The 27154-nt window shown below is 34.8% G+C and overlaps 3 protein-coding genes and 1 long non-coding RNA gene across 6 annotated transcripts; 1 reads left to right on the forward strand and 3 right to left on the reverse strand.

Annotated features, from left to right (window-relative positions):
• Window positions 1-1413: 1413 nt before the first annotated feature.
• Window positions 1414-1998, reverse strand: LOC110103254. The gene is made up of 2 exons (XR_002303921.2): window positions 1802-1998; window positions 1414-1698 (listed from the first exon to the last, which is right to left on the reverse strand). It is a non-coding gene; the product is annotated as an uncharacterized LOC110103254 (long non-coding RNA).
• A 312-nt stretch (window positions 1999-2310) lies between these two features.
• LOC110103236 (importin subunit beta-1) lies at window positions 2311-11457 on the reverse strand. 3 transcript variants are annotated; one of them, XM_028698648.1, is made up of 3 exons: window positions 11067-11457; window positions 3763-6164; window positions 2311-3671 (listed from the first exon to the last, which is right to left on the reverse strand). In XM_028698648.1, exons 1-3 carry the CDS (start codon window positions 11271-11273, stop codon window positions 3473-3475), a joined length of 2808 nt encoding a protein of 935 aa, XP_028554481.1. In that variant the 5' UTR covers window positions 11274-11457; the 3' UTR covers window positions 2311-3472. The 3 variants fall into 3 exon arrangements, with proteins under 3 accessions (XP_028554481.1, XP_020687520.1, XP_020687519.1); XM_020831861.2 differs by lacking the exon at window positions 11067-11457 and adding an exon at window positions 7821-8048 and having other exon boundaries at window positions 3763-6169; XM_020831860.2 differs by lacking the exon at window positions 11067-11457 and adding an exon at window positions 7821-8047.
• A 3476-nt stretch (window positions 11458-14933) lies between these two features.
• On the forward strand, window positions 14934-15694 carry LOC110103248 (signaling peptide TAXIMIN 1). Its single transcript, XM_020831879.2, has 2 exons — window positions 14934-15226; window positions 15358-15694. The coding sequence occupies exons 1-2, from the start codon at window positions 15117-15119 to the stop codon at window positions 15479-15481; spliced, it is 234 nt and encodes a 77-aa protein (XP_020687538.1). The 5' UTR covers window positions 14934-15116; the 3' UTR covers window positions 15482-15694.
• A 2031-nt stretch (window positions 15695-17725) lies between these two features.
• LOC110103261 (protein trichome birefringence-like 37) lies at window positions 17726-20546 on the reverse strand. Its single transcript, XM_020831894.2, has 5 exons — window positions 20033-20546; window positions 19776-19947; window positions 19069-19247; window positions 18846-19004; window positions 17726-18129 (listed from the first exon to the last, which is right to left on the reverse strand). The coding sequence occupies exons 1-5, from the start codon at window positions 20344-20346 to the stop codon at window positions 17832-17834; spliced, it is 1122 nt and encodes a 373-aa protein (XP_020687553.1). The 5' UTR covers window positions 20347-20546; the 3' UTR covers window positions 17726-17831.
• Window positions 20547-27154: the final 6608 nt, after the last annotated feature.

A 27154-nucleotide genomic window follows, 5' to 3' on the forward strand; every position in this document is an offset into this window, starting at 1 on the left:
CAATATAAACTATTTTAAATCAATTTTGTATAATAGATGAATTAAATTAAGACAACATAATATTTTGAGATTTTTTTTACATAATATTTTGAGATTAATACTTCATTTGGGATGACTTTTTTACTGTTTTTTAAAGCAACTTTTTAATACAAAACTTTTAATTTTTACTTAATTTTTGCACCAAAAAACTTCAGTAAGAAAAGCTTTGTTTAGAATAGTTTTTTTTTTTTTTTCTAAAATAATTTTTAGTAAAGAAATTTTTTAATTCAATAAAATTTTATGTTACAAAATTATTTTAGATAGTAAGAAAACAATTCCAAAAGAAGCCTAAACTAAATAAACAGGAATAGTGTGGAGACTACTCTAAAATTTTTATGAGTTCTTGATATTAAACTTTTATAAGCTCCAAAATCGCACTTAATTATATGTAATAATCTTACCTTACTGAAATTATAAGGCCACTGGAAAATACACACAATATACATAATTATAAGTGTATACTGAAGCAACATATTAAAAAGTTTATATATATTACAATAGATGACATTTATTTATGAATAAAACTATATAATTTATTATTGGGTATAAATTATTTAAGTTCTTATTATTTAGTTGTAATTATAAAATAGTTTTACATTTTATATACCTAAAATGCATATGCATTCGTCTTTTGCCTGCTGCAAAGCCTTATTTGGAGCAATTATTACATCCAGTGTCCGAATGCATTCAGATACCAATAACCACACGTCACGTCACCTAAAACTAGGTATTTTGGACTCAGTATTGCTCGGTATACATTCGCACCGTTCGATTTTTGACCGGATGTAATAATTTCTCCCTTATTTGAGACCAATATGACCTTTACTTTTCCTTCTATCTATATGCCATGTTAAGCTCTAACTTGGATTGCCATCTTCGGGGCAAATTATATATTCCATATTTCATTACAAGACTTGGACTTCTTTTGGGACAGATTTTAAAGTAACTTTCTATTACAAAATTTTGTACTAGAAAGTTGCTTTAGAAAGCTGGTAAAAAGCTGCCCCAAACGAAGCCTTAATGATTTGAATAGGATGTCTGATGTCTTAACGTAAATCACATCAATATGGATTTAGGCTTCATTTGGGATGATTTCTTACCGCTTCTTAAAGTAAATTTTTAGTACAAGAATTTTAATTTTATACTCAAAAACTTGCTTTAAGAAGCAGTAAAAAAGCTGTCCCTAATGAAGCCTTAGATGTCATCCATTTTGTACTGCAATTAGCCCTCTCATTTGATATCATATATTGTACTAATCTCAGCAACAATGGAGAACATCCAAATCCGCTTTCATGCTCTCATAGTCTCATGTGATTTACACCAAGTCATCCTATCACAATTTATTTTCTAACCAAATGGAAAGTTTAGAGCCTCCAAGACCAACATAAGTTCATTAGCAATAAGCATAATACAGGAGAATACATCAGCTATTTCCATAATAGATCCAGTTCACAACTCCAAATAAGTTTGTTATCCACATCATACAACAAATGAGTTAGGATCCATATCGATCAAGTAATTGTTATGGATAAGTACAGCATCTTAGAATTAATTGAAACTAAACTGAAAGAATATATTCAAATTTTGAAGAGGAACTAACCAGAACTGAGTGATCCAAATGCGTTTGTCCAGAGTGAGAAATACAGCAAGCATTGGAACCTACAAGATATAATATTTGAGCTTTACTTCTCCGCAAATACTAATGGAATAGTTTTAAGACTAAAAAGGCTCAAGAAGCAATCAATAAGGAAGCTAATAGTACCACAAAATACATAATAGATCACACTGATTCGTTCTTACAGGTCCGTAGGTTGAAATTCATGCCACCAATGACAAAAGTAGATATCCGGAGCCTGGAGATGTAGCAATGGAGGCGTGCAATCATTGCCAGTCATATATTTAAATTAGGCCTTCCACGTGAGAAACTCCTCTTCCTTTTTTTTTTAATTTAAGTTTCAATTTTTTTTTTTTTTAATTTAAGTTTCAATTGGGACGGCTTTTTTACAGCTTCTTAAAGCAGCTTTTTAGTATAAAAATTAAAAAACTGCTTTAAGAAGCTGTAAGAAAGCCGATCCAAATGAAGCCTTAATTGCAAACTCATACATATCACACATATAAGACCGCAACTTCAAAATCTCTTTATTGATAGCATAAGCTCTTAACCAACAAAAGAAGATGGATTACATAAAACCTCTTTACAGCACTAAATATGTCCAAACAAACCTGGAGCTCCTGATGCAAAAAGATATTCAATGCAGGAAAAAGGAAAGCTTTTGGATAAGTTCTTCAATAATAAATATATGATATTATGAATCCACGCCTAGGAACAAGCGCAAGCTCTATCATTCATACATATATATATGGGCAAGTCAAAATTGATTCAATTGAAGACTACAAGCTAGGGATTTTCTCCCATGCCAAATCTACATAAAAGGATGGTCTAACGGATGCCAGAAAATAGTATAAAATGGTGAAAATCTCGAACAGAAAACAAAAGGGAAATTAAATGACAGCCCCCAGAGAGAATTTGAAGGATTAAAAAACCATTGTATAGGTGACAAAAAACCAACCCTGACGCAAATATCTTCACAAGCTATCTCAAACAGGAACAAATGCCTTTAGTTTTTTAAGTCATATCCACTATTACCTTCCTGTATGTATAACAAAAGCAACGTGGCTATGTGTAACAAAAACAAAGAGAAAACAATGAATGCAGACCAAACCGTACTGACTAAGGCTTCGTTTAGGACATCTTTTTTATTGCTTTTTAAAATAACTTTTTAGTACAAAAAATTCTTGAACTAAAACTTTTTGTACTAGGAAGCTGATTTAGAAAGTAGTAAGAAAGCCACCCATCCCAAACGAAGCCTAAATGATGCAAAATAATACAAAATTCTCTAGAAAGGAATAAAAACCTAATAAAAATTGGGCAAGACAAAAAGGATGCCCACTGCCACACTTAGATAATGGTGAATGACCATGGAACTGATGCTACAAATGATCGGACAACCCCACTCCAAGTTCACCTTTTTACAAACAATCCCCATGGTTTTGGACTCATACTCATACTCTTGAGGGATAGCCGACACTTGCATGTATCACCAGCATCTGCGTGAGTTCTTTAAGAAGCTGAATGCAGAAAGCAATGGCAATACCAAGGGACAAACTCAATAGCAAACATGTCCCCCCTCGCGGATCGGAGAGGGAGTTTAAAAGCGAGTTGGGCGGGGGGCGAGCGACCACGATGCGAAGTTCTTCATTATAGCATGAGTTAGCAATAGAATCCAGACTCAAGCCAGCATGCAAAAGCTTTGTGCAATGATTTATGGTGAGGAAGGTATGATGACTGACACATGTATGCAATCCACAACCAGAATTTGACAAGACCAAAATGCATATGCAGAAAGATGGTATAAGGTTACTGAAGGCACAATCAACCAGATATAGCTCGACTGACAGCAAATTTAGCCCACTGGGCAGACTCTTTAATCAAATGCTCATCTGATGCTAAGCATTCTTCCAAAAAGTCTTTGCTTGAAACAGATTGGCTTATCAAAGGACCAGCATTTGCACCCAGTGTATCAGCCAGATCTCCAAGAACGCCAACTGCAGCCTTCATCACGATGTCATCCCTGAATAAAGCAGAAAAAAACACACGAAAAAGGCACATAAATATTGCTGCAATTGTTATCAAGCAAAAATAAAACAGCTTAAAAAACTTACATATCTTTTTCATTGTACAAGCTATCCAGGAACTGGAGAATATTGGACGCATAAGGCATCAACAACTGGGTCTTTGGAGAATTCTTGAAACCTTGTAATATACCAGAGTGAGCTTCCAGAATGCCATTCCTGAGTTGATTAGTGTACTCAATCATCTCATCATCAGCCTCTGCTACAAGTGTGGATAATTCTGCTGCGCTCTGAAGCATTGGCATGGCATAGATCAAATACTTCTCAAAGTTCTCCCCTATTGCCAATGCAATATCACCAAAACAAGAGAATATTGGCGGTTTCACGGACCGATGTAACTGATTGCTAGAGAGATCCTTCAGAAGATGTGTCATGATCCCATCACAGAAAGGCAGGATCTTGTCATCCAATGCTCTGCAAAGATCTCCAACAACTCCAACAGTGATTGCACAAACCTGATACTCCTCAAAGTTTTGAAGACCCATTTCCAGATATGGATAGAACCCTTGCATGTATTTCAAAAAATTATGCCCAGCTGCATACGCCAAAGCACCAATGGCTAGCATTGCCTCCTCATGTACTGTGGCATTTCGGCAAGCAAAAACTCTTAAAAACAGATCCATCATCTGATCGGTGTATTGCAGAAATGTATACTTTGTTGGTTCAGCAGATCCTAACTTCTGAATGATGACCTGAAGGCACCCACAAAGAAGACCTTGCAGTTCATTTTGCTTCTCTCTCTCATCTGATGTCAACTTTTGGGCCTCGAGGGTACGATGGAGTTCCACCATGATTACTGGGACAAGCTGCATCACTATTGGTGTTGTCTCGTCTGTTGCGCATCTAACTACTTCATTCAGAGTTTCATAAGCTGCAGTCCTTAAACGAGACTCTCCGGCATCTTCTCGGTGGGTCACACTTAGGAGAGCTTGAATAATGTCTGCAAAGAGAGGTGAAAGAGGTGATGCAGAACCTACAACTTCACAACCTCGTGCAAGGAAATATAGAGCACCACATGCCTTCTCAGCAACATTAGGAACATCTTTCATACACTGAAGTAGAACACTAAGGATAGTTCTAACAGGAATCTCCACAGTAGGCCCATGCATAAACTCAAATATTCTTCCAACAGTCCAAGCAGTTGTGTCCTTAACGTGATTGTTTGGGTCATTTATTAATGCAGTAAGCATAAAGTTCAGAGCAACATTTATTGTTGGGGTCAGCTTTTCCGGCGATGGTCCTTCCAAAATAGAACCAAAAGCGTAAGTTGCTGCTTCTCTTTGCCTCCAATCTGGTTTGCTTATGTTCTCTTCAATGAAAGGCATCACCAGAGGGACTATGTCATCTCCCACTGTCCTTGCAACCAAACCCAAGCATGTTCCTCCAGCCATTGCAATATTCCACGCTCCTTCATCTAGATCTTGATCCTCCTCCTGTTTAAGAAGTGTATCCAAAAGCATAGGAACTAAAGCTGGCAGGGCCTGCCTTATAAAATAAAAGCAAGGAGTATCAGAATCAGCACTGAAATCACTGCCATACTCATCCAAAATATCAATCTCTTCATCACAAATTGAGCTCCAGAACTCTATGGCCTGTAGAGCAACAGGTTCCTCATCCTCCTTCACTGCTTTTGCAGTGATGATAAAAATATCTTGCATGTATGAACCAAGCTTATCATAGTATGAAGATGAGATGGCAACCAAACACTCAAAAGCAGCTTGTCGAATCTTAAGCTCTGGGGTTAAAGTAGCTTCACAAACCACCCTCATAAGATAATCCCGTTCCATGTCATTCGAAAAATTTGCCTGCGCAAATCCCAAAGCATTATACAATGCCCGGGTCGCTGACAATCTGACATCATTATTAACCTCAGATGCATTCATACCTTGGACGACTGCGGTAAGTATCTTGTTCACTTGGTCTTGGTCAACAAAATCAGGAGAAACCTCCTCACATAAATAACCAAGAGTTTCAAGGGTTGCCTGTTTGACATGGGATTGCTGTTGTTGAATGTTTGATAATAGGGTGCTAATAAGTTCAGGCCACTGCTTGTGGGGCAACTCAATTCCTGCAACCTTGGCAATGACTTGGGAAGCTGTAGATCTAGCATCAGATACAGGAGAAGAAAGGGTCTGCAGCAAGCATCCTTTCACCTGAGCCTTGACAAACATATCTAGAGAAAGCCACCTCTGGATTAGATCATTTTTCCTGTGCTGCTCCTTAGCATCCAAAGTATTTTTGAGGATAAGTCCAGCTAATTTACGGCTATCCACAGGCTTGTCATTGTTTGCTAATTCACCAGAAAGAGCAAGAAAAAAACTAGGAAGGTTCTGATCCTGAAACTGGTTCAGACTTTCCTCTGCATACTTTCGAGCAGAAGCATCTACAGATTGAGCATTTAGAAGGACCTGGGTAATTTCCACTGCCATGATCTAATCTACCAAAGAAATGAAAAGAAATATCAGCAACCAGGATCTCAAAGTCAAAAAATATACAGTCAGATACATAAATTGTCATCCCAAGTGTAAGAACAGCAACAAAAGTGGACTAAGTTTACTAGTTTAGCAATAGAAATTTTATTTTATTGTATTTCACAGATCAGTAGATTGAAGGTCAAAGAGAGCCTCAATTTTGTTTTTTCAATATATTTGAAGCACAAAACCATATGAGGACAATCACATCTAAATGTTGGTGCCCATCTACTATTTTTTAACAAAAGACCATTTTATGATCAGGAAGAAAAAATATGCAACTCAGATTCAGTTAGCAACAACATCGATCAATGAAAAGTAGTTTTACACTGAAAATTTTAACTGCATATCTTGTACCCTACTCTTGCAGAAAAACTAGAACGAAATGACATCAACGAAAAATTTTAATTGCATAACTACACATCATTATTTCCGGTGTAGTTGTAAATACACATATTATGAGAGTTAAATTATAAAGATAAATCTCTTTAATGAAGGATAAAATAATATAAAACCTAACTACAAATTCAGAGTAATGTACCCTACCCTTGCTCTTTTAAGTCTCAGACGTCCTAGCTACTAATCATGATTTCTTCTACAATAACCGCAGCTCTCCTAAGCCTCTATCTTGACCCCCTCACAGCACAAGTATGAGACCCCTATCAGCTCCACTACCTTTTCCTCATTTTCCACGCCAGAAACAAGCTGTGAAGATGGATGGTCTCCCCCTCCATCACCATCAACAAAAATGTCTCTCCATCCACCAAGACAAGCATCTTCTTCCTCATCACTTCTAGTACTATGTCATTCCAGCAAAACTAGAATGAACGATATGTTATCCTACTATGCTGCCATCGGATTTTAATGTTCACCAAATCTCCTCACTACTCGCAAGCCACACGAGTTTGATCTAGGAGAATCAAGTCAATCTCAATTTGGGGCTAACTCAAGCTTGAAACCTAAGCTCCACACTGCTCTTTTAAAACCCTAGCTACTGATATATATGTATATTTCCATTGCAAATATCTCTTAACTGCACAAATCAAACTCAGCTCATAACTACACAAATCAAACTCAGCTCACTAGTCAACATGCTTGCTAGTAACAATATATCAACATAAAATTTACTGGTATTCTGTTTAGTTTTCTTTCACTCCTTCACCAGATCAACTACAGATCTAAAGGTATAGAACGCAAGCAAACCTATAACAGAGAACAATTTTTTAACTATAAGTAGTGTATTCAAACTTTTTTCCTTTTTGTCATGAAAGAAGTGTGTAAGCATTTGAGTTAGATCCATCAAAAGTTCCTCTTTCACTAAGAATACACGAACAACAGAAAAAATAGATCCACGTATATTGCTAAAATCCTAAAATTAACTTTCATACACGACTTAAGATTATAAAACCTAGCTGAAATAGCTCAAACAAATTGCATCCACAATTTCTTCAAAATAACCTCAATCAACTCAATTATTACTGATATAACGCTAAAGAAGGTAAAAAGCCCTAACCTTGGAAAGCTTATCTGAATCGAAGAAAAACTTGGACGGTTAACACAACAAAAAGAAAACATGCTCTCAAGATCAAAAGTAGGAAAAATGTCCAAATCACTCACATGGATTTCTGCCGAATTCCGTGCTCGTTGGAGCACTGGTCGTCGATCGACGAATTTCGGGCGGCTCGCAAACAGTAGCAGAGCTAACGAACGTAGAAAACCCTAAGATTAAGAAACGGATGGGCGACGCTGAGCATCCAGAGCAAGAGAATAGAAATTCCCAGATGGAATTCTGTATATACAAAAAAATAAATTTTGATTTTCTTATTATAATCTTAACCTATTGTTGCAAATTCCTCTGCAGAGGCTTTTAATTAACCTCAGGCGCATTTTTTCCTAAAGTTATTTTATATGATTTAGAATTTTGAACTAATGATAACCTGACACGTAGGGAGCGTATGTTAATGAGTTGGATGATACCCACGTGATAGTTTATCATATCCGTTAAATCCTGCTATACTATTTGCCCGACTGCACGAACCCAAGAACACCCGAGATTTGATTATAGACGCCCATTTGGTAATGATACGATACCGCGTTAGGGCCCGCAGTTGAAGTGTAGCGTTAGGGCCGTTAAAAATGGATGTCCTTGTTCAATCATTGCAGCTTATTCTCATAGATAAATAAATGGAACGATTATTAGGTCAGGTGATCTGATATAGCTCTACATTCGGACGTCAATAACATGTCGTCACATGGTCTTACTCAATGCCGTGCGGCCCGACGACTTGACCCAGGATTGTTATGTTCGCATATTGCTCGGTATTGCTAGGTATTTCTCGGTATTGCTAGGTATTCTTGGCAATAATGAAAAATATCGCTCTGTGAAGACCAATACCGAGCAATACCGAAAAATACCAAGCAATACCGAGAAAAACTCCGTATTGCTCGGTATTGGTCTTCACATAATGGTATTTCTTGTTATTGCCGAGCAAAATCGACCAATAATGAGCAAATACCGAGAAAAACCTAGCAACACACGAACATAGCAATCCCGTCTCTATTCCGGGTCGGTGTTGTCGGGCCGCGCTGTAAATAGTGAGAACATGTGGCAGTATTTTACTGACATCCGAACGTAGAGCTACGTCAGGTGACCGGACCAAATAAAAGTTCAAATAAATGAGATAGCTAGTCAAATATAAATAAAAAAATTAGATTGAGATTTAAATTTTGTTTGAGATAAATTTCTTACTATTTTTTAAAATAATTTTAATTCAAAATTAAAATTTTAATACTAGAAAGTAACTTTAAGAAGCAGTAAGAGAAAGATTACAAAATTGATTGCACATATGCTTATAAAAAAAAAAGAGAAAGATATAAATATGTAGAAGAATAATCGAATAGATTGATAGTTTCTCATACAAAGTCGTTCATTTGAGTTGTCGTTAGGGTTGATTTGATAGGTCGCACTGTCCTGATTGGGACAAGTTCATAGATGATAGTTTAGGGCTAGTTTATTTGTAGGCAAGTGAGTTATTTTTAAGCTTAGATTGAATAGTTGAGTTGACTTAGGCTTGATTTGGGACGGCTTTATTGCTGCTTCTTAAAACATAAAAGCTGCTTTAAGAAGCAGCAAAAAAAGTCATCACAAATGAAGCATTAATTTAAATCAAGCCATCTTGGCTTGAACTGTGCCAATTTGGGGTGAACCTAATTCTCTATATATTTTGCTACATCACAAGCATGAATCATATATAATAAGTCATCAGTGTTGGATAGAAACGAGCAAAATCGATCAACACTAGTAGTTGAACCAAAGAACATGTGAATCAATCCAATTTTTTACAAATAGGTTGATTATAATAATGATTAATTTATGACTATTAATTTTATTTTATTTTTTTAATAATGGATATTTTATTCCATCAAAACATAAGAGGTTACAATCAAGACCACAAAAACACAAATAAAGATTACAAGACAAAATTTAAAGTTGAAGAGAAAGAAGAAAATAAAGAAGGCAAATAAGTCAGCTAGGCTTAATAATTGGCACAAGCTTCTAACAACCACTTAGCCACCAGGCTTGGAGCATCCAGAGAAGGGAAAACCAACGATCCACATAAAAGACAAGAAGCATCCAGCACCCGACGTTTGCCACCTCTATTGAAAAAGGCCTTCTCAATAATGTGGTTCTCCTTCAAATTAAACAAATCATCAAACTCCTCATCGGCCCCCTCCAGTTGATCCCCCTCACCCTCGCCATGTGACGACAAATGCTCATCAAGCCAATCAGATTGGTTCGCACAAAATTCATGCAAAGACGAATCCAAATGGGCTTTCAACTCCTTAAAAATAATAGAAATAGGTATATTGTCCATTCCTTCATAAATTACCAAGGAAGAAGAGGACATATCATAACCAACAACAACATCAGGCAAACTACAACCATAGTCATTTAACACCACAATATCCACACCACACGAACCTAGGAGTTAGACACAATTAATCCTTCAAAACAACAGCTAGAGAATTATTCTCCACATCCTCAGGTACTAGACAAGCAGAGATCGTGACAGCATGATCCACTGCCTCTAAATCATCACTACTAGCATTAACAACACACAAGTTCTCCTCAATATGGCCAATCGCATCCAGATCTTCCGAAACCAAAACCACGAGTTTAGAAGAATGCACACCATCACTCCCAAATAATGGAAGCACAACATCACCACCATTTATGATGCCCTCATTAGAAAGAGAGGACTTGACATTCTTAATAATTGGATGGGGATTAGTTGTATGAGAAGTGCTGAGATGGGGGTTTAAGCTACGACATTCCACTTTGGAATGACCTAATGATTTGCAATGGACACAATAAGGAGGAAACTCTTCCATAACCACCGACTGAATATACCCCAAGTTTTCAGGGCCAACCCAAATTTTGTCAGGAAACTTTTTGGTAAAATCTAACTCCACCAGGACACACGAGCGATAGAAGGACGAGAGCCAATTGAAATAGCATTATCAGTTTTCAATGGCTAGCTAAAAATGGAGATAAGACCATGAAGGATTCTCGAGGAGAATAGGTGTGGCTGCAAGTGTGGAAAAGAGATCCAAATAGGAATGATAGGTGATTCAACTTCAACATCAAACATCGAAGACCATTTCACAAATTTCATAAAGCAATTGTTAACAAAGTAAGATCGATGGGAGAAAACTCAACAGTAGTATAAATCATCAACAAGCTTTATCAAAACATGCATAGGGTTAAGAACAGTAACCGAGCATTTACCATTAAGTTTTAGATTGAAAAAAAAACTTCCTAATAACATCAACAGAAGGTCTACTGTTGGGGAATTTGCCGACCAGAGAGAACTCAAATGGAATAGCAAGCGAATTTATTTCCTCTTCAGAAATCCAAAGAGCCGGCGGCCCCCTATGCGAAGAAATTTTGAGGTTAGGGAAAGAAGGCAATCCTTGGGAAGCAACAGCTAAAGCATCCTTGAATATCCGAGAAGAGCATTTCCCAAACAAAAAACCAAGATCTCTTAAGCGAGTTGCCTCCATAACCATAAAAATGATGAGGAAACACCACAAATGGAACTAGAAGAGGAAAAATAAAACTTCCCTGAGGAAGACGTCGGGGGCGACGACAAACGCGCGAGCAGAAAGATAAATGTCGCAAACTAGGTCACGAGAAAGCCCTAGCAGAGCAAACATCGTAGATGTGTGGGATGTCTTTGTGCTAAACTCTGGAAGCTAATGTTTCCTTGTAATTTATGTCTTTTAATTTTAATGAGATGGAGTGAAATAAAGGTTTAGATTAAAAATTTATTTAAATTTATACAACTTAAGTTTAAGTAAAATGCATTATAAATATAAAAAGTGACGTGCATATATTCTAATTTTATTTGTTATTAATATTTTAATCTAGCTGTGGTGCTACATATATGTTTGAAAGCATTTATATAAATATATTTATACTGAGAGAAAATAATCAAAATATTATGCTTCAAATTTTTTTTATTTAGAATCGCATTCAAAATATTTAATGGTAAGTATTATAATTCATAATAATATATATTTGATTGATAAAAAATAATATTATTATTATATAATTTAAGTCATATTAAAATAATTTTAATATTTATTTTATAATTGGTTTTACCCCTAGTTCAACATCAATTGAGCCTTTGAACCTTGAATCTCTCTTACTTTCAATTCAATATTTGATTTGATTTTCAAACTTTGGAATTCATTAAAATTCATGAAAGGATGGCATGCACTCATCAATTATACACTTACATTTATAAGCCATAATATTCTTGAACCGAATACGATACATTTAACAAAAATATGACCTGTTTAATCAGAACCCGACTAATTTATTCCGAATCCGAATGATAATCGAGTTTATTTTAGGTCAATTTTAATTTTTTGGTCAACCTAAATCCAACTTAAAAATTAATTGTGTCAAGATTTTTGACCTGAGCCCGACTAGAGATTTTTTAGTCCAAAACCAATTAAAAAAAAATCAATCCAGAACTTATGAGCTTGTCATAACAAGTTTTATATAAAAAAAATTTGTTCATGATAATTTAAACAAAATTTAATATACATATTATATTAATTTTAAAATAAGTTTAGCAATAATAAAATTCATGAGTCAAATTTCCTCTTGTATTAGATACACAACTTGTTATGAAATGAGATGAAAATTTTATTTGCAAGTGGATGGAAAATTTGACTTTATGTGCTTGAACATACATTGTGTGGCTCTCTTCATAGGAGCTTGTGACAGTGGCGTTGGTCTCATTGATGCTAGTCTCAACATGCTCTCAAAACAAGTTTCTCTTTTTTCTTCACAAGCTGTTGGGCCTAGCCATGCCTACTTGAAAGGAGCTTCGTTGTGAACTTAACTTCTCCCTCATACAACGCTGGTCTTGTCGATGCCTTCCACAATGAGCTCAATGCAAATTCTCTTTCTACTTTACGTAGTGCTAGTCCCACCGTAGCCTTCTCCCAACTCGTGCTCTCAACAAACTCTTATTCTCTTTTACACGCAACGCGTTAATTCAAAGCAATGATATAAGTCTTTAATTAGTCCAAAGCCCTCTAAAATATATTATTTGAAGTAAAATCTATGAGCCTTAGATTCAGTCTAGATACATAATCAAGCAAAAAAAAAAGACAATAAATCGCAAGCTATGGCCAAATGGAGAGCCACCCATGAGCAGTCAACAGGAAGCAACTAGAGGCAACACCAATAGAGAACCCACAAGACATCAACCTGCAAGAAAGAAAAAAAAAAAAAAAAAAAAAGAGGGGACAAACAAAACACCCAAGCAACAAACAGAGATGAAACCAACCAACACTACAAGAAAATAAAACCCCAACTGACTCCCAACCCAACTTTAATTTCAAGGATTTTTTTTAAACATTTATTCAAAAAAGGCACAAAAGATACAACAAATTCAAAGACAGACAAGCCACATACACTGGACAGTCAAAACATGAAAACAAAAGCGAAAGAAAATGGGACACATAAACAAGGAGAAGAAGGCACAACGGCCATCAAGCTAAGTAAAGACACAGACTTCGAACCACTCCAAATCCGAACACGGACCATCCAGAGAAGTGAAAGAGCAAGGACCACCAACAGCTAATCAACCGCCATCTCCGCTAAGAAGAATCACCACCTAAGGTTGCCAATTAGCTAGCCACGGATTGGAACGACGAACCCGAGCCACATCATTGCCCGGAAACCACTACCGAAAGTCGCAAGGTCAACAAGAGACTTAACCCGAAAAGCCATCAAGGATGACATTCAAATTGGTTCCAATTAGGCTTGTAACATCGCAAATCAATTCTAATTTGTTCAAAATGGCTTCACGAATACAAGTAGTTCTCCTTCATTGAAAGTAAGTTAGTTTAAAATAAAATTTTGAACATATTTCTGTAAGCGACGAAGTCAAATTTTGCAATGAAGTTTTAGAAGTCAGAACGCCATTACTCGGCGTCAATTTTATCAACAAAAATATCAACATTATCATCATTATCTTCACGGAGCGCACAGCACATGAGCAATATATTATCATTCTGTAGTTGTCCACGTGCCGGGTCATAAAAAGTCAAATATGTTAAATTATCTATATATCTAATTTCTAAAATTTTAATATTTCGTATATAAATCTAATATCAAATATATCAAATATGTTACTTTTATAAATAATGAGAGTCTATTTATAATTTTTTGAAAGTGATATGACTAATAAATAGTAAGAGGATCAAAGGTAGGTTAGAAGTATTTCAGATGGATGATCAGTATTGATTCCCTTGATCATAGATTATTTGTCAAGCATTTGAATATCTTAATGATGTCAGAATTCAACGATCTTAGGCTCGTTGGATTCGTCTCATCAAGACACTTAATTCGACTATAAGTATGTCACATTGGAAGTCATTTGGTTATCCAACTTATGCTTTGAAACTTTTAAATGCGTTTCAGATCCTAGATTTGGACCCATTTGGGCTCAAATTGGATTGAATTTGATGTAGTTGAGTTCATCTATTTGAGATGTTCATTTTTAATATAAGTTTGCTGAAATTGGAGTTAGATGGTCTGGAATTAATTTCAGAAGTTTAGGGTTTAAGTTTGTCTCGAGATTCATGCCTGATCAAGATTATTTTTTATGATATATCAACCCTATAAATTTTAATATTTTATTCCTTACACCCATATTTGATTTATGACTTATAGAGATGAAATATTGAATTTTAGATATTATATATGTAAATAATATAAGTATGTATATAAATCACTCTTTAATAAAAGAAGTTTACACATTTCTATAGCAACATTAAATAATTAAATATTGTTGTTAATAGATCCTAAATTTTGGATTAAAAAATAATGTTACACGAAATAATTGATAGTTAGTATAAAAATTATTGAATAATCATTAAAAAAATATTTATTATGACATAACTTAAATACATTATTATAAAGATATGATTTTTATTTATATAAATAATTTGCAGTCCTTGAAAATAAATATAATTTTTGTGAAAAATGACGGATACATCATTCAAAATAATTTTATTTATATATCTAATATTTCAATGCAATAGTTAATTGATTAAATATTAGTGAATATTAGTTTATATAATTAAATAAAATTTTAGGTGTCAAATAGTAAATTACCACAATTTTTTTTTTTTCAATAAAAAGTTAAAAACTAAGCAGATCAGGTGGTCATCTCCACCTACCGATCTGCTACCCGAAATTACAAAATTCCAGAGCCGGCGAAAACGCGTGAGGTATCGTGTTTCCCCGCTCAATCACCTCTATCTCCGTAGAGATCGAGAAGAGAAGAAAGGCGAAGGATCAAATTGCTTCGGTGAATCGGTGGAGAGATGTGCTGTGACGATTGCGAGTGCCGGCCCCTTGGATGGCTCTTAGGCCTTCCCTTCGCCCTCCTCGCCCTAATCGTTTCCCTTGTCGGCGTTCTCATATGGATTGTCGGGTGCGCCTTCTATTTCTTCGTTTACCCCTCGATTCGCATAAATTTCCACTTCTTTGTTTAACTCTTACTATTATGTGATTTTTGTTGCTTTTGATTTTGATCGGGCGACTTCTTTTTCAAAATAATATCAGGCTATTACTATCGTGCATATGCCCTTGCTGCCTCTGCGTTACGATTGTGGTTGAGATAGCGATCGAGCTGATCAAGGCTCCTATACATGTTATGCAGTGGTTCACTGCCCAGATCCCCTGTTAGAGTTTATTATGCTGAATCCAACTTCTTTTTACTTGTTCTGTTTATGGATAATGACTTGTTATTCTTTATAAAACGTCTTCGATCTATCTGTAAGCTTTTTTTTCTTCTAAACAGTTGATGTTTTGTGGTGTAATATCTTTGGTAGTTAAGATGTTTGATGATTTTCCTGTGAGAGAAAAAAAATTATATACAGCAGTTAGTTTCTTCTTTCAAGGATGAAAATCATGGCCTTATCCACCTTCGAGAAAAATTCATAATAGTTGATTTTATTTTGATATTTTTTTTCTTGGGATGATACAATAATCTAAAAGATTATTAAGGTGGAATGCTGCAGATTCAGCCGAGAATTGTTTGAACAGGATTTCGACAGGAAGAAATGAGTGATAATCACGCCTGTTTTGTAGAAAAAAACAGCGGTTTCTAATTTCTAGGATTCCTCTAAAATCAGATGCAAACTGATTTTTTTTTTTAATTTTGTCATAGAAATTACTATAATATTCTTCTATTTTTTTATTTATCTGTTGTCATTAAAAAAATATTTACATTTGTCAACACTGAAGACAAAGAATGATTCAAGGGAGAGAGAGAGAGAGGAGAGATTATTATTAGGGGTGTCAATATTTGACACGATCCGAAAATCCGACTCGAACTCGACCCAAAAATTTCGGGTTATGGTCAACCCAAATCCGAAATGGGTCGGGTTTAGGTTCAACATTTCGACCCGTTTCAAAAATCGGGTCCGGTTTGGGTTAACCCTTTGACCCGAAAGTGGCCCTTTTTTTACCTGAAAATTCGATTTTGACCTGGCAATCCAAGACTGACCCATTTTTTACCCAAAAAGAGGAGATTGACCCGCTATTGACCCAAAAATTAGCAATTTTTTTGTTGGAAATGGGTCATTCGGTTCATGTCGGTTTTGACCCGGACTCGAAGCGGGTCGGGTTCGGGTTCGGAAAACTGACCTGTTTTTAAAAACAGTTCGGTTTCGGGTTGACCCGAATAGTGTCGGGTCAGTTTCAGATTCGACCCAAACCCAACCCGTGCCCCGAAATTGACACCCCTAATTATTACTCACATACAGGGCCAAAAGACCGGAGGTGGACGAATCACAAGAAAAAATGAAACTACAGAGGAGGAGAAAGAGGAAAAAACTTTTCTAAGTTTGAGGCCGGCGAAACAGGGAGCAGCTAGCGCCACCGAAGGTGCTAGGGCAAACCCTAACAGAGCAGGAGCGGGAGTGTGAAAAAAGAGTTGAGCTATCAATGAGGTGACCAATATATTAGAGCTAGAAAACTAAGTATGTGATCTTTTCTTGTGAAATTGACTAGCTGTTTCTAGGTTTTCTATCAAGTGTTTGATGCTCTTATGATCGTGTTGAACAACTGGTGCTGTGTTTGATTGTTGTCAAAGTAAGGAGAAAAAAATAGAAAAAATGGTCTTAGGTTTCATTTGGGACGATTTTCTTATTGCTTATTAAAGTAATTTTTTAGTATAAAAATTAAAATTTTTTGTACTAAAAAGCTGGTTTAAGAAACAGTAAGAAAGCCGACCTAAACGAAGTCTAAATGATTAAACCTAGCTTTGTGTCTTTAAGCTGCTTTAATGAATGAGGCTGTTTCTAGTTCACTTTTTTTTTTACTAAGCCATTTGCTCAGTCACTCATAAGGTTTATTGAAGGGAAGTTTTTATAATAACAATTCAAAATCAAATTGGTTTGATCGATGAGCTCAGCCCAATATTGAATTCAAAATTGAATCGCTCTCATCTCTAACCATAAGTTGCTCAATCACTCATAAAGTTCATAAAAAAGATGAAATTTTTGAAGAAAAATACCGCAATCACCAAAATCCACCTCTAATTATCATGGTAATTAAAGTGCAGAGTTGCGAAATCTCAGCCATTCAATTCAATTTCTTTAAAAAACAAGTAGATTCAAGCTTCGTATGGGGCGGCTTTCTTATTGTTTCTTAAAACAGTTTTTTAGTAAAAAAAAATAAAAATTTTTGCACTAAAAAGTTATTTTAAAAAGCAGCAAGAAACACATCCCAAACGAAGCCTCAATCCCAACCATCAACAGCGAATTGGATGGTTAGAATTTCGTAACTTTATCTTCCCACTATCATGTTGACTATGGAGAATCAGAATCAAAGCCAGAAACTTCTGCAGACAAGATTGCACCACGATATTCAACTGGCTTTGCTTCAGCAGCCAATTTGATTTATTCAGCAAAGTAAGAAGAAAAAATAAAATAAAAAAGGATCCATGAATCTTCCCCTCAGCTACTCTTCATTTGTCTGACAAGAATATTTCTCCTTTTACAATTTTATTTTATATTTTTATTTTGGATTCATCAGATGAGAGATGCATATAAGATCTGGTTCCATGTATCTGGAAGCCCAGCAAGACACCAATGGCTGCAATCCAAACCAGGGTGGCCTCCACTGAATGAAGAAGGGTGAGCATCTTTCCTTAGCTGGGAAAGAAAGGTGATATCGAGCAGATAAACTGGCTTCGTTATGGTATTCAGCACATTACCCACTACTCCTTGCTGTGGCAGTGGCAGAGATCCGCTTGGATTCGTTGATCCACTTGCAGGCTGTGTTTGTTTGCCACAATTTTTCACTCCAGGTTCTCCCCAATCCTGTCCTCTGATGCCCAATAAAAGAAGAAGCTTAAGTGCTATTATTTTCTTCATTGGTATTTATTATGTAATATGTATTAGATGTTTGATTGGGAGATATTTAAATATCAAAAAATTGATAAAAATAAATAAATATTTATATTTCATCATTTAGTTGGAGTATCTCCTACCCTGCAATATGCATGTCCAAAACACTTAGGGGATGGGGTAGCAGGATTTAGGTCAGATTTGAGCTGGATTTGAACAAAATCAAGCCAAACGGCCTAAAATGCAAAACCAAATCCCACGGAAAATGAAAGCCGCCGTAGATGGAAAATTTCGCATTTTCGTGCTAAATCCCGGATTTCTGAAATCCTGTTTTTTGACGGATTTACGAAATCCGATGGCTCGAGAGGAAGAGTCTGCTCGTTAAAATCATTTCTATAGCCAAACAGTCACACATGATTTAATAGGATTTATCATGAATGTTACCAAACAATTTTTAGGATTTAGGCCCCTCGAATTTCTGAAATCCAGATTTACGAAATTCTACTTAAATCAAATCCTGTGTGCTTCCAAACAACCCTTTAGTATATTTTACTTCACTAATCTACTTTCATTAGAAGCTACTCCTACAATACATCTTATATAGCTATATTTTTAACTCGATCCTTTCTTATTTTATCATAAATTAACCTTAACATTCTAAGTGTTGAAAATGCTAGCAGATCATATATTGCTTACTGGTAATGAACTGGAGAGATCCCCTGGAAAAAGACCTTTGTAGCAGTGGTGTTCACACTAGATTCTACCCATTTGGCCCAAGTGGTTAGCCCTTTGGAAAAAGCTTCCAGGCGGTCCATGTCCTTCAAGACTTTATCTCCATCCTGAATATAGTCCCATCTGCAGAACAAATATAAATCCAATCGTTAACTAATCATTGAAATAGTTGTTAAGTGAGCCTCACCCTTGGCTTGCTGCTCCTTTGTGTATCCACCAATGCCAAGTGTTGAAGATTAGAAGGTCAGAGTTGATCCATATGGTGCTGCTTGATATCGAGCCCAGATCGAGCACTCGACCGATTGACTCGGTCGAGATGTCCACAAGATATGGTGATCGATAGAACATTATTGAGACCACAAAGTCCTGTTGACACATTGAGCTTGGTATGTTCGTTAGAAGCAATGAAAGTTTTAGCTATGTTACATAATATTTTCTCATCTTGGGTTGCCTCAAAGGTGGGGGGTGGGCAAATTTATAAGTAAAAATATATAGTTTTTTTTTTCAAAAATATCTATACAATCAAAATATGTTCCGAAGGTGCTGCCTCTTGATCTCTATTTGATCATCGTCGTACATTTCGCAGATATGTCGGGGGTCCCAAGGGACAGCGCCCCCTACGGGGTTCAACCTGACAAATTAGGATATTTTTGGATTCTCTTTAATATTTGTCTTTGTATTTGATTCATCGTTCCCTAATAATAATATATCTACACAATATGTTTAATTATGTTCCCTGAATTCATAGAATGTAATCGCTTAATTAAGATTAATTAAGAGTTTATTCCTTAAAAAAGTTTTGCTAATCAACTATGCATAATTTTTACAATTGTTAATAAATTACAGTAATGTGCCGACATTATTAATATGACTAAGAAATTTGAAGAACCATACCACAAACGTGACTGAAGAGAGTGGATCCTTCCTATCAATAGAGATCTTAGAATCTGGAACAGCAGAATGAAGCATGCAGAGCAGAGACTGCCACTGATTATAACTAATGGAGTCACCAACAAACATCATCTTCTTCCCCCTCCATCTTGTCAGAAAATCCTTCCCATCAAATCTTCACTCACCATTCAGAAATCTTTCAGAAACTAAAACTTACAGGAAAAAAACTTATCAGAAATTATTTTTTCCTAAGTAGTAACCTTGGGAGCTCACAGGCAGTAGGCTGCCACTTATACTTGAGGTAGAGCTTATCAGGGCGGCCATATTTCTGGCAGTCGAACTCCGGATCGATGAAGGGACAGCTCGACGAGTCGTAGAGAGGATATGAATCATCATAGATCCAATTGCCATGGAAAAAGTCACAGCTGATGCTGCTGGCTTTCGCCGGCGGGGTAGTCTTCCTCCGGTGATCTCCGTGGGTTCTTCTTCTTAGAAGAGTGGATTCACATAAAGCTTCATGGAATGAAGCAAGAAGAACAGATAGGAGAATTATATGGGCTATGGCTCTCCTCATTGGAGAGTTAGAAGAAGAGTCATAAGAGTGGGATGGGATACAGAGCTTAAGATTTTTTCTGCAAAATCTGAATTAACAGATGAGAAGAGAGGAATTTATATATAAATTTATATTGTTATTCATGACAATATGCAAAGTATTTCTGTTAAATATTTTTTTAATAATTATATAAAAACTAATGAATTCATGGAGACATAGAAGCTCTCCACTTGCAATGAACTGCATAAGCCAACGGCCCAATTTAAAGCAGTGCTGCAGCGTGTCTTTTTGGTTCACAAAGGTGCCAAGAAGCATGTGAATATTAGGTCTACTGATTTATAAATAATTAAAATATAAGATTATATCCCACCGGGTTTAGCTGGGTTGGTGGGCGAATGTGGTTGGGAATCCCCAACCCACGTTTGACTCCTCTCTCAAGCGGAGAGACTCCTTAAGTGGGGACAGAATAAGTGCATGGTCCAACACCTGTGACACTGGTTGCCGCTAGGCCCGCCGAGTGATTAGTTACTCCGCCAAGTGCCCCCTCTATGAGGTTGAGAGTTCCATAAAAAATTAAGATTATCTCTTTTTCTATAAAGAGTTTTTGGGTTATTTTATGGTATATAATTTTAATCAATTTTCTTATATTTTAAATTCTAAAACATATCACAAGCTTTAATACAAGTTTTTTTTGGAGGTTATGTACTTATATTGAAGTAAATAATCTCAGAAAGTATTAAAAGATTTGGAATATGGCATAAGATTTTTTAGATTCACAATTTTCATTTTATTAATTGTAAGAAGGTACATAGTTAGGTATTTTGTATTAACTAGGGTTTTCATCTATCTGATTTCAAGCTGTTCTAACTCTTAACTTATAATCAACTCAAAATTATTCAGTCTTTTCTTTAAGCCAAATTTAGGCTAATAATAGGTTAGCTAAATTTGAGCTAAGCTCAGAATATTCAAACATCATTAAAATTATTAAAATTGAATACAATCTTGTTTGGATTAAATTTTCTAAGATTATTTCAACATTTGAACATACATACATTGATAATACATATCAATATAAAAATGTTAATTTGTTTTTTTTTTTTTTGGAGAATTAAGGGACAATGCTCTATTGCCTCCGAAAAGTTCACACCCTCGCCTCTCCTCGCCGGTTCTTTCTCTTTCGATTTATTTATATGAGCGGAGAGTTTTAACGAGCTTGGATTCCAGTGAATTTTTAGAAGGCATGTTGGGTTTTAGATAAGACACTACTAAGAGATTTCGCCCTCATCTTTGTGAGGACTTTATGATATGAGTTCTGGTTTCCTATAGGTGCAAACCCCTATAATTAATTACCCATCTCGATAATGAGATAGAACTTTCGATTAAGGCTAGTCATGGGATAGGTACTAAATACTAAGCATATAGTAACAACAACTTTATTATTTGAATTTTGTTTTATGATTTGGAACCTACCATCATAAACTTAAAATAGGTGATGGTGAGAATGAAGACGGGCCTGATCAAGATCTCATGGTTCTGTCGTCTAGGGCTGTCAAGGTCCTTTGTCTACTTAGTCAAAGGAGGTAGTCAATCCAACCTTACAGAAGGCAACTTATCTGCAGTCATGGGTTGCTTCATCCAAGAATGCCTTGAAGACCTGGGATGGTGTTTGTCTAAGGAGATAGATCTAAATCCATATTAGCTGGCATAGGGCTTTATGCCTATCGACCTGTGATTAATTACTCAAGGGTTTGACGCCATTAGGAAATATACGGGGTTTGGCCGTGATCGTAATATAATGATGTCATTTTGCGGCAAAATCATCTAATCAGAGGGCATGTGCCACGTCTCTAAGGATATTACCAGCCTATTGAGAACGGAGAACGGGAGAGAACGAGAAGGGCTAGGGGTTTCGCTGCTTCGGTTGGCTTCAATCGTGTCTCTGAGGTAAGTTTGAATGCTTGGTTTTATGTCATATAAGGTAGTTACATGAGTGGTTGCATCGTCTGAACAAACATGGTTAGTGGGAATCATCATTTGGGAAGATCGTACATGTAGGTGGAACAGATCGACAATTAGAGATAAACACACTCAGACTCACACGCACAACAAATATGCATGACTTAAACTCAAAACCTCTTAGTTGATAGCAAAAACATCCAACCAATAAATCAAAGAGTGTTGCATAATCCTCAAAGATTTAAAAATTTGAGATTCTATGAACATTTATGATCGACAATTCAAAAAATGAGCATATTTATTTAATGGTTAGATTTTTTAGTTCCAATGATAAGGTCTTGAGCTTAAAATTTGATATATTGTGATTAAATAAGCTTAAAAAAAATAATAATAAAAGGCCTATATGCATATTTCTAATATAGTTATAGTTTTTTTTTTTTTTGCTGAACATTGTCGCACTATCTATTATTATTGCAAGTGGAGTGCGGTATGGACTGAGGAAGCCTTCCTGTACACTTTTATATTCTTTCATTAACATAGAAAAAGTTAATTCTATACAGTGATGCTGTGCGTCATCCACCATCAGATGCAACCCAGCTGGAATCAGTACCTTGAAAGGCAATATTGGAAGATTTTTAAAATTCAAAATCAAAATTAATTTCTATTTTTTTCCAATAGAATTTGAAATTTAAGAAATTTCCGTCTTTAAAGATGTTTTTTTTTTTTTTAAAGATGCCTCAATGTTTGAGAGTTTAATTTTTTTTACTTAAGTATTTTTATATTAAGTCAGCATCTTCTAATCAACAATCAATATTAGTTTCTTCATTCAAAGTGAGTCAGACCCTATGGTATTTTCCCATTTTTAGGGGCTTTTACGTAAAAATTTTGATGTCTCTTATGAATGTTACATCTCTATTTTTTATATGTTTGTGAGATGGATCTTCGTACAAAATTAAGACGTTAAACTTATAACTCTTTATCACTGTGAATATTCCATGATGCAGCAATACTAATAAACAATTGAAAAAAAAAAAAGTAAATATATTTGGGTCACTTGAAGATATGCAGAGTGAGCATAGATTCAGACTAAAACACCTCTCTCGTAAAGCTGTATGAACTGTTACGAATATGAAGTGCTGAAAGAACTGCAATTACCTAATAATATAGTCCACATAGAAGCAAAATATAAGCGTTGGCTAATTAAGTGCTCAACATTTGGCCCAAACTAGTAGTGGCGGATTTAGAATATATTTTTTAGCATAGGTATAAATTGATTATTATTATTAAAATATCATTAATATTTTTAATATTAGCTCTAAATTTAAAACATTAGAGAGGACATAATTAAATATTTATTATGAATTTATGTAAATAAAAATATACGATATAAAAGATTCTTTTTTTTTTGGAAAATTAGAGGTAGCTTTCAAACTTACACGTAATACATATGCGAGACTCGAACTCAAGACCTCTTAGTATGGAGTCAAATTCTCAATCAAAAAATCAAGGAGAGATACAATACTTTAAAATTTTGAAAGAAGCATACGTCCCCTTTTAAATTCACATTTAGCTCAAAGCTTATTATTTATGAACTCTTATATACATATTTGGCCATTTTGAGCTTCATAAGATGATATGAGTTTTATATAAGAGGTATGATAAATTGTGCTATATTGTTGAAGTTTAAATAAGCCTAGGGGTGTCAATATTTGACACGACCCGAAAACCTGACTCGAATCCGATCCGAAAATTTTAGATTAGGGTCAACCTAGACCCAAAATGGGTCGGGTCTGGATTCAGCAGATCGACTAGTTTCAAAAATTGAGTCAAGTTTGGGTTGACCCAATAACCCAAAATTGACCCAATGTTGACCTATTTTTGACCCAAAAACCCCTTTTTGACCCGGAAACTTGAGATTGACTCGATTTTGACTCAAAAATCGGAGATTGACTCATTTTTAGACTCGAAAGCCAACAATTTTTGGTCCGTCGTAGGTTATTCGGGTCATGTCGGGTTGACTCAGACTCGAAGCGGGTCAGGTTCGGGTCCGAAAATGGGTTAGTTTTTGGTTGACACGGATAGTGCCATGTCAGTTCCTAGTTCAACCCGAACCCGACCCGTGACCTGAAATTGACACCCCTAAATAAACCCTTCAACTAGGGCTCACTTCTACTAAATGTAGGCTTGTTTGAAAAAAAAAATTACTGCTTTCTTAAATAACTTTGTAATTCAAAAAAAAAAAATTAATCTGTCCAATAATAATAATAAAAATAACCCTTAACTTTCACTAGGAGTTATTGCACTATTAATCATAGGCCAAAATAAAGTTTGATTAGATTGCATACTTTTATGATAAAACGAGATCAACTACAATCACATGAGGCCTCTGACTTATCTGACATTTTCTCCCTATCTCTCTTTTAATACCAACTAATCAAACCCTTTTTAGAATATAACTTCAACACCATAATATTTCCCTTTCACTTAAGACTTGAGAGCCTAGTTGAGCTAGCCATGAGCTAGCCAAACTAGCCAACTCACTTTGAAGACTAAGGCTTCGTTTGAGACAGTTTTTTTGCTACTTTATAAAACTGCTTTAGAAATTTTAATACCATAAAGCCGTTTTAGAAACAGCAAAGAAACTGTCCTAAACGAAGCCTAAAGCTTCATTTGGGATGAGTTTATTCCTGTTTCTTAAAATAGTTCTAAAAAGTTACTAAAAATTTGTTTTAAGTGTTAGTAAAAAAGTCATACTAACACTTCGTTTGAGATGACTTTCTTACTGCTCTATAAAGCTACTTTTTAGTACGTACAAACATCTCTTGAAAGCAAGAAAAAAAAATAGTGGTCTAAACACCGAAGTAGCTTGCACAACTAATTTTATAGAACACTACCGCCATCCCAAACAAAACCTAATTATATGACTAAATTCATTTAAATTAAGACAGCAGATCATAAGTTTTTTTTTTTTTTTTTTTTTACCGCAGATCATAAGTTCTATTATAATAAAACATGATAATTATTTTAAGAAAATAACAATATCTCTCACATGTTAAATTATTTTTTGGGGAATAATAAAGGTAAAGATACAAATTTGACGAAAATAAACTTAAATCTAAAATCTTAATAATAATTTTTTAAAAATAATTATCAATTAAGCAGCTTAAGCTGCTAGCCTGTCATTTGTCAGAAAACAATATGAAAATTACATCATAAAACTACAATTTTTTTTAGCTGTATTATGATATTATCGATTAAAAAATATAGAATTTCTTTTTTCTATAAAAGCTCTAACAAAATAAAAGTTAGTCTGATAAAAATTAAATTATAAAAAAGGAGCAAAAATGATAAAAAAAACATAATAATAAGAGATATTTATATTTTTATGTGATAATTATATAATTTTTAGAGTAATATATCTTTTTTATTTCATCTTTTATTGAATAATTCAAATATATATGAATAAAAAATATTGAAGTGATTGGCTCCCTTTAATAAATTAAACTTTTTTAGTAGTATGAGCTGCAGCCAATTGATAATTTATCATACTTAAAAATTAAAGTATAATATTAAGGCATGTGAGTGTATTAACTCAAAATTCACATGTGAATTTAGAGTTAAGACATGTGAATTTATTAATTGTATATTTAATTATGATATTAAAAACATCTATTTAATTACTTCAATAATTAAATATATTTTAATCTAAAAATTTTAGTTTATTGAAGAGATTCAATCACTTGATATTGTTTTTCATATACATTTGAATCATGTAATATAAGATAAAAACTATTGAGAAGTAAACTATGCAAAGAAAAAAAACAAGAAAAGAAAATTATAAAAATAAACATCGGGATTTAATGTGAAAAATTACAAAAAAAAAAAAAATTACAGAATCACACCACACCAATAAATCCACTATAAAATATCGAGAGAAATTGTACAAATATATATTCTCACACCCTCTCTTTGTCTATCTTCGGTTCTTTCTTCACATAGAATAGACAAAGATATGCTTTCAATACAACAAAGGAAGCAACCCTTCAAATGAAACCAAAAAAAAAAAAAAGAAATGAAAAGTAAAATGGCTCAACCCTACTAGCAACATCGTGGCACCAGGGTTTAGATTCCAACATACAACTCTGTGTTGTTTCAAAGGAAAAAAAATATATATTTTTTTTTGGGAGGCAAGGCACCAAACTCCCAAGCAGGGAAAACACTGCCCCCTACAACCCGCCTGACAAGCTTGATCGACGGTGTTTAGGTCTGAGACAACAACATAATCCAAATTGATCAACACAGTCAGATTCCACACAAAACACAAAATCTAATATACATTCCAATGTCTTAACAATCTTTATATCACGAAAAAAAATATTTTTATATATCAATTATCTCCTCTAAAACATAGTTCAAACAAATTGAACATTATTTATCACCCACACTAAATATGATCACCCAATCATGATAGGAGAAATGATAATAGAAAATAGTAACCAACTCTCTTATTATTTAACTGCAAATATTAATAAGTTAAATGTTGGTTTGTCTTTCATATATATATATATATATATATATATATAACAAAAACATTTTATTGATAATAAAGGGTTACAACACAGATAGACAAACATCTAATAAAATGTAGAAATATAATGAAAGAAGGAAACTGATAGTAGCTAAATGGTAGTTGGGCTCAGTAGTTGACCGAGACATCCAGTGCCCCACCAGCATGCACGGACCATCCAGTAAGGTGATAAAGGGTCCAGTCAACGATACGCATCGAAAAGCACCAAAGGTTGCCGCCAGCAAAAGAAAAGGCACTCGTCCCGGCCACATCATAGCCCCCAAAAAAAAAAAAAACTGCGGGCCC

The sequence above is a fragment of the Dendrobium catenatum genome, unplaced genomic scaffold, assembly GCF_001605985.2.
Source record: "Dendrobium catenatum unplaced genomic scaffold, ASM160598v2 fragScaff_scaffold_1117, whole genome shotgun sequence".
Lineage (NCBI taxonomy): Eukaryota > Viridiplantae > Streptophyta > Magnoliopsida > Asparagales > Orchidaceae > Dendrobium > Dendrobium catenatum.